We start from the raw sequence: 8,228 nt of genomic DNA, 5'->3' as shown, positions 1-8,228 counted from the left end.
TCGGCCCTCAATGTTGTGCCGAGCCATGATCACCCTACTCACACTCACGTATCCACCCTATACCCGTAACCCAACAACCCCCCCCTTAACCTTACTTTTATTAGGACACTACGGGCAATTTAGCATGGCCAATCCACCTAACCCGCACATCTTTGGACTGTGGGAGGAAACCGGAGCACCCGGAGGAAACCCACACACACAGGGGGAGGACGTGCAGACTCCACACAGACAGTGACCCAGCCGGGAATCGAACCTGGGACACTGGAGCTGTGAAGCATTTATGCTAACCACCATGCTACCCTGCTGCCCCTAACAATTGTTTGTTAAAAAAATAAAGAATTTTGCTGGCATGGAAACTGGTAAATCTAAATTGCAGTTGCTGTTATTATCCTCCTTCCCCTGCCTGCTCCGGACAAAATTCCTTGATACGTTTGGTGCCAAACTCAATAATGAAATGAAAATTGCTTATTGTCACAAGTAGGCTTCAAATGAAGTTACTGTGAAAAGCCCCTAGTCGCCACATTCCAGCACCTGTTCAGTGAGGCCGGTACGGGAATTGAACCGTGCTGCTGGCCTGCCTTGGTCTGCTTTCAAAGCCAACGATTTAGCCCTGTGCTAAACCAGCCCCTAAATCCTCCCCATTATGGTCGGTCACAAACCAGGGTCTCCCAGGAGTCAGTGAGGATGTTTGGTATCTCCCGGGAATCTTTGAGGACAGCCCTAAAGCGTTTCCACTGCCCGGCTGAGAGGCTCCTATCGCGACTGAGTTCCGAGTAGAACAGATGCTTTGACAGTCTGGTGTCAGGCATGGGAATGACATATCCCGACCAGCTGGTTTTCAGTGATTAACATTTCGATGCTTAACATGTGGTGCATGGTAGTATAATGGTTAGCAATGTTGCTTCACAGTGCCAGGGTCCCAAGTTCAATTCCTGGCTTGGGTGACTGTCTGTGCGGAGTCTGTACGTTCTCCCCGTGTCTGTGTGAGTTTCCTCCGGGTGCTCCGGTTTCCTCCCAAAAGTCCCGAAAGACGTGCTGTTGGGTAATTTGGGCATTCTGAATTCTCCCTCAGTGTGCCTGAACAGGTGCCAGAGTGTGGCGACTAGTGGCTTTTCACAGTAACTTCATTGCAGTGTTACTGTAAGCCTACTTGTGACAATAAAGATTATTATTATTATGTTGGCTTGGGAGAGGCCGGTGTTGTTGGAATGCCTGACTCATCACTGGATTTGGAGAGTATTGTGAAAGCACCATTAATGGTGCTTCTCCAGTGCTGTGTGTGTCTTCTTACAGAATTATAGAAATTACAGTGCAGAAGGAGGCCATTCAGCCCATCACGTCTGTACCCATCCTTTGAAAGAGCACCCCACTCAAGCCCACACCTCCACCCTATCCCTGTAACCCAGTAACGCCACCTAACATTTGTTTGGACACTAGGGGCAATTTAGCATAGCCAATCCGCCTCACGTGCACATCTTTGGACTGTGGGAGGAAACCCACACAGACAGGGGGATGGAGACGTCGCACATTTAGCGACCCAAACCCGCAATCGAACCTAGGACCCTGGAGCTGTGAAGCAACTGTGCTAGCCACTGTGCTACCGTGCTGCCCATGAGGTTGTCCAAGTCTGGGAAGCGTACAAGAGTCCAGGGATCACTACTGCACGGTAAAACACTAACCTTAGTCTCTGATTGGAGGCCCTGGTCCTCAAATACTCTTTTCCTCCTTCGGCAGAAGGCTTGAGGTGAGAAAATGCATCTTGTCTCCTGACTCTAAAACAGAATTAATCCAACCGAGGTTCTATTTTCGGCAATGGCGCCCTGTATATGGTAATAGGTGAGAGCCACTGTCTTATACCCAAATACATTTCTCTCACCATGCTAAAGCAAAACTTTCAACCATTAAAAAAATCCAAAAGCACCAATGGGAATGATTGGGGGGAGTTACAGGAAGATTGGAGAATTGAAGAACCGCTTAAACCTTGGAGTTTGGAAAGTGAAATGCAGTGGGGTGCATCGCACAATAAATAAAAGAGGAGCACCCCTTGGAAATTATGTTCGGCTGCACTTTGAGTATGTTCCACTGCCATGGCCCTTTCTGGTGATGTATGAAAAAGAAGGAACAGTCTGTGGGAACGTCCAAACAGGTTATTTCTTCACAAATAATCATGGGCACGCTTAAGATTCCACATATTTAAGTTAGCTAGCTGGCAGTGCATTCATACGCGCAAAGGTTTAGAGAGAGAAAAAAGGTCGTCTCCAGCGTTGGCTGAAGTGAGTAAAATTAAAATCTGAAATGTGTTCCTGGCAAAATAGAGAGCTACAAGTGAAAGCAAATCAAAGATTTTAAAAGCTGTGTAAATAAAAAAAATCTTCAGCAAAACGGGATAGCGATTTCGGGCAGTGTTTTCCGTCCCTCCCCCCTCTCCAGCTCGCCTTTGAGTTGGCAGACAATTATGTATTCAGGTAAGAGTGAAATGTAAACGCTATATTCGCAGAACCCGTTGCATTAAATATGCTTTCCACATAATTGCAAAGACGGAGTTGCTTGAGTGACCTTGTCTTTTTCACTTGAAGATTAATTCAAACAGAACAATTTTCCATTGAAAGCTCATCGCCAAGGCCGCTACTCTCGGCTAAACCGATTTGTCTGACAAACTGATGCTAGCCACATTGTGGCAAGTCAAAAGGTCGTGGGCATCACCCTCTACAAATAACAACTTACATTGTACAGAACTTTTCCACAGGCATTTCCATCCGTGTGACACTTTTATAGATCTTAATTTTAAACCTTGAGAGAAGCATTTAAAAACACTTCTCAGAACATCTTCCACTATTTCAGATATCCGATCATATATTTTTACAAATATTTAAAGTGTACAGTATGTATGTAAATAGATTTTAGTTTTACTGCCTGATGTATGTCTTATGCTGTGTATCCCCATTGTTTTGTTAATTTGTTGCTTGTTTTGCTCATTCCGAAATAAATCAAAATGCTTGGCTTTTACGTGACCCCCAAAAATGTACAGAAGATTGTAAATATTCATCTCCCAAACAAACAAAACAAACAAAAAACCCAGTCCTTAATCTCGAAGGCCAGCCCGCGGTACAGTACAATGCTCCCGTCGCATTTTACAGATTGTATGCTCATTCTTTGCAAAATGTGAAAACATATTTTTATTATTTAATTTTTTAAAACCCCTGCGCAAAGATGTCCTGGTGTGGCGGGGAGGGGAGAGAGTCTGCTAAACTCTCGCCACCAGACTTAAACAATCGCCAAGTAAACTTTGCCCAACAGGCCGCTGTTAAAGGGAGAAAAAAAAATAAAGCAGCTTTGTTCCCATTTAACTTAGTCGCATGTTAAAATATTTTTGTTATGATAATATTGCAAAAGCGGGATGCAAAGTAGCCTATCATATCAAAGCGCTGTCTTTAGAATATTAGCGCCCTGGCTTCTCCACTTGGCGCATTTAAAGGAACCATTTTAAAGGCGATTGTCTCTTTCTCTCTAATGACATTTACCGGATCAGAACATGCTGCTAATTCGATCATCAAGCTTTGCCCTCTTGAACAATGCCAGAGTAATTTTTCCCAAAGTTTGTTAAATTGATCAAAATTAGGCAAATGAATAGGGATCTCCAGGCACTCGCTCTTGCAGGTGACAGTGAATAATACACTTTTAGACCAGCTGCATTTTCCCTTTGATTTTTTTCTCCCTCTATTCTCTCTCTTCCCCTACAATGCTTAAAGATCTCCCATTATTAAAATTTAGGCCAACGCAACTATTCATTCGTTTCAATAGACATTTTCTTATAGGATAATAGGCTACAAATTGAGCCCACCAAATCGAATCCAGTGGTGGGTAGCCCTCGTGTGCCAAAGTCTGCTGGGGCTGGAGTTTATTTTTTGAAGCAGGCAATGTTCGTGTGCCAGCCCCGATCCCACACCTGCCGAGGTCTCCAATAAATAATGAGTGGAAACAAAAGCTTTGCCATCTCCCATAAAATGGATGTGTCACCAAGTCGTGTGAGAACAAACGGGAGCCTTCCCCTTCCCTTGAACTCGCGGAACAGCCTATTAAAGGCTTAATTAATTACTTTAATGACTCCGGACATGCTTGAGGGCTGGGATCGCTCGCTTGAGTTTTTTTTTTGTAAACAGGCGAAATGGAAAGGGAGAGGAGGAGGAGGAGGGGGAGGGCAGGGGGGGTGGGAAGAGAAACTGTTTTGTGTCTGTCTTTCTTCTGTTCTTGTGCGCACTGCGCCCTGATGGATCAGTACAGACACCCGCCTTAGTTCGCATTTCCCGCCTTTTTATTACTATGCAAATGATATTCGGAAGGCGATCACGTGTCCTTTGAAGAGCCACGTGGATGAACAAAGCCGGGCTGCCCCCTGCTAACCCCTGTCTATAGTGGCTCAGCCCCAGGTTTCTGCCACCCCTTTAACCACATATTCCCCAATGCCCCGCTCTCTAATCCCGTCGAATAATTTAGGCAGTGAATGCCCCCGGCCTCCATAATGATCGCTTTATAAGGAGCCACTTTCAGCCTTGGGAGGAGCACAGTCGCGTTTTCCTTTTTTTACTGCACACACGGTCTGGCTGCTAATTGCTCAGTTGAAGATGTCCTGCAAAGCGAAAGAGCGCAAGGTAAGAGGGGCACCTTCATTCAAACTCCTTCCCCACTCCCTTGCTCTCTTTCAACTAGATTATGGGTTTTTTTGGCATTGCAATTTACAATCCAGTTTAGCCACCCCCCACCCCCTCCTGCTGATATAGTACATTTTTAATTTAATGTTTTTTTTATTGAAAGCTATAAGTCACCAGCGCCATAAAAACCCATCTACCTTCTCCATCAGAGAGGGGTGTTCACATCGCCCCCCCCCCCCCCCTTAATAAAACCGTATTCATCCGTGGGATTCATCTGCTTCCCAAATTCCCATTTTATTTCTGTAACCATTTTTTGTTGTTGCTGTTTTTAGACCGCTCCAGTGTCCCACAAGGTGATTGAGAAGAGGCGCAGGGACCGGATCAATCGCTGCCTGAACGAACTTGCCAAAACTGTCCCAATGGCACTGGCGAAACAGGTACTTTGCTGACATATTTTTTAAAACTGTTTTTTTTTTAACAGCAGGCTGGACTTGTGAACGTTTCTTACCTGTGGCTATGGCACTGTGGTCTCTTATTGCAGGGCACCGGGAAGCTGGAGAAGGCTGAGATTCTGGAAATGACAGTTCAGTATTTGAGGGCTCTCCATTCGACTGACTTTGCCAGAGGGAGAGAGAAAGGTAAAGGTGCCCCACCGTCTCCTCTTCTTTTAAAAAGAATCATCAGAAAGTGACAGTGCTTCACAATGTTTCACCACTTTTTAAAAAATGTAACTTTGTTCGGCGGGCTAAGGGGGTGGGTGAAGTTATTAATGTGCTTGAGCGTAACGAGGGGTAGACGAGGTTTAAATCAAGCCAATCTCTCACTTGTCAGCAGGGCGTGTGTATCTGTCCACGGTTTCTTTTGAAAAGTTGTATTTTCATTGCGAAAACCAAAACTTCGTTCCGAAGATGATAATAATAATAATAATAATAATGGAAGCTCAACGAAGCTTCGGCAAGTCCACACACGTTTTGAGAGGTGGCGTTACGCATATAGACATCGGGATTACTGTGGCGGTTTGGCGCACTTGGATTTTGTAAAATGTAAAGGAAAATAACTTCAGAGAAATGGGCGAACTCTCTCTCGCCGCCCGTTTCATGAAAATCTCCCCAACCAGAAACAGTGAAACGCGCCCCAAACTCACCCCTTCCTTTAACCCACCCTTGCTGGAGTTCACCACAGTGGGCACAGTAGCTGTCCAGATTGGATAGAGCAAATTCCTCCGCTCTGCGCCCAGACATTTACAAACTGTATAAACAAGACCCTCTCTGATTCAGCATCAGAACACTCGACTGGAAATATCAATCCCAAGACTTGGCCGAGAAATTCCAGACTGTCTCATTCCTGAATTCCAATCCGTTTTCGAAATCGCCCGACACCCCACAGCAAACTGGTATATATATTTGTAAATGCCAGTGTTTAATGCTTTAACATGCATATATTGTATATTTACAAGAGTCCATGTGGTTTTATCCACATGATCGGTTTCCCCACCTGAGTGTTCAAAGAACTTGACGTTGAGGGTAGGAATATAGTTGTTAACGCGGAGCCCGAACAAATCTATTTTTTTCTTTCTTTTACTTAGGCGAGTTATTAACAGAGTTCGCGAACTATTTCCACGCTGGGTACCACGAGTGCATGAAGAACCTGGTCCATTATCTGACCACGGTGGAGCGTATGGAGACCAAAGACACCAAATACGCCCAAATCCTCGCCTTCTTGCAGTCCAAAGCCCTCCGATGCACCGACCCCATATTCGGGCCCATCTCCACCCACGACGCAGAATACTCGTACCAGTTTCACCCCGTGCCAGAGTTCGCCAGTTCGCGTCTGAACGAATCGTTGTTGCAGCAGGGGGCCGGGGTGAGCAGGACGCAGCCGCTACACTGGCACGGCTCGGCTCGGAGCCCCGGGCTCCCCTTCATCCCCAGCCCGACCGTGCCCATTGCAAACCCAGGGCAGCAGCACAACTTCCTGCAATCCGTGCAAGGCCTCGATCGCCACTACATTAACCTGATTGGACATTCTCACACGAACGCCTTTAGCCTGCACAACACCCAGCACCCAAACCTACAAGTTTAGGAAGACTTTGGGACTGGTGCCATGAATCCATATAAAGCCGTCCCTCCACGTTAGAGCCCTTCAGACTCGGTCTGCCCCTATCGCAATGCAGTGAGCAAGAACTGTGTAAGGAGGCGTCAAGTCAGTATGAATCGCCCGTTTACGAATTGGTCCTTCAATTTATGAAGGGACTCACTGGAATCTATCGGGCTTTACGCGGGCTCTTGGCAGCAGCAGTATCTCCAATTTCCTGTTGATACATACTGTATGTTCCATGCCATGCCATCTACTTCGAAAGCGAACGAATATCACTTGGAGACTGTTGGTGACAAGTTTAAATGTCAACCTTACTTCATTTAACATTGTATAACGCGATAACCTGAAATATATATTTTAATGCAGTTGCTTTAAATTGGAGGAGGAGGGAGAGGAGGGGGGGGGGGGGGGGGCATCGTCTTATATATGCATATCTTAAAAGCAGGATTAACGAAATATAGCAAAATAATTAAAGAGTGCAATTTTATTCTTCCCATCGTGTCTCTGTCTTGTTTAATTTCTTGTGGCGCCACGGTGGCTTTATTTACAAACATGTGCCCAGAAACAACAATAGTCTGTCGTCAACTTTATGATATTTTAAAATACCGATTGTCCATCTCCATGTAGCCGCTTTCCTGCGTTTCCCTCTTCAAAACCTGGAGGGGAAATTGGATGTTTGCGTAAATTCCGAACCATTGCACTGAAACCAAATCGATTCAGTCTTCAAGTATTCTGGAATGACAATGTATAATATGGACTGGAGGAATTGCAACATCCCGGTGCGTCTCAATCCAGAGAGAGAGGAAAGAGCTTAGTTCACATCCCTTTCTTTAAAGGAAGGTGATATCAATATGGTCAGCATGTTAGATAAACCAGCTGAAATAACTCTCCATTGCGGCACCCTGGCACAGTGGTTAGCACTGTTGTCTCACAGCGCCAGGGACCCAGATTCAATTGGGTGGCTGTGTGGAGTTTGCACGTCTGCGTGGGTTTCCACAACCTGCCCTTAGTGTCCAAAGTTGTGCAGGCTAGGTGGGGTTATAAGGACGGGGGTTGGGTAGAGTGGTCTTTGAGAGGGTCGGTGGGCCGAATGGCCCTCTTCTGTACTATAGGGATTCTATTCGATGTCTTCTATAGCCTTTCGGGACATTAACCATGTTTCAGCGGCACACGGGACACATAGTCCAGAACTAAACGAATCATCGGAAACTAATTTCGGCGGACGAATGGATTTTCGTTCTACGTGCCCAGCACATGGCCAGCCTGGAAGTTCCAATAATGCCTCGCCCGATTTACGTTTGGACTCCTTCACTAGCCAAAATGCACAAAGGGTCTGTCTGCGCTTTCCATAGTTTTCACGTGTTCGTTGTTCTTTTGTGTGAGGGTTTTGTTAATAAATAAACGCCCTCTGCAAAACTGGTTCAGTCACGGGGCGGAGGGTTAAAGAGTGATTTCTGCTCATTAGGGATGAGGGGTGGATGG

The 8,228-nt window shown here is 45.8% G+C and overlaps 1 protein-coding gene across 1 annotated transcript; it reads left to right on the top strand.

Moving 5' to 3' along the window:
* The first annotated feature begins 4,563 nt into the window (after positions 1-4,563).
* Positions 4,564-7,090, top strand: helt (helt bHLH transcription factor). The gene is made up of 4 exons (XM_038803975.1): positions 4,564-4,649; positions 4,982-5,086; positions 5,191-5,287; positions 6,235-7,090. Exons 1-4 carry the CDS (start codon positions 4,623-4,625, stop codon positions 6,729-6,731), a joined length of 726 nt encoding a protein of 241 aa, XP_038659903.1. The 5' UTR covers positions 4,564-4,622; the 3' UTR covers positions 6,732-7,090.
* The last annotated feature ends 1,138 nt before the right edge of the window (positions 7,091-8,228 follow it).

Source organism: Scyliorhinus canicula, chromosome 8, assembly GCF_902713615.1.
Source record: "Scyliorhinus canicula chromosome 8, sScyCan1.1, whole genome shotgun sequence".
Taxonomy (NCBI): Eukaryota; Metazoa; Chordata; class Chondrichthyes; order Carcharhiniformes; family Scyliorhinidae; genus Scyliorhinus; species Scyliorhinus canicula.
This window is presented reverse-complemented; position numbering and strand designations above follow the sequence as displayed.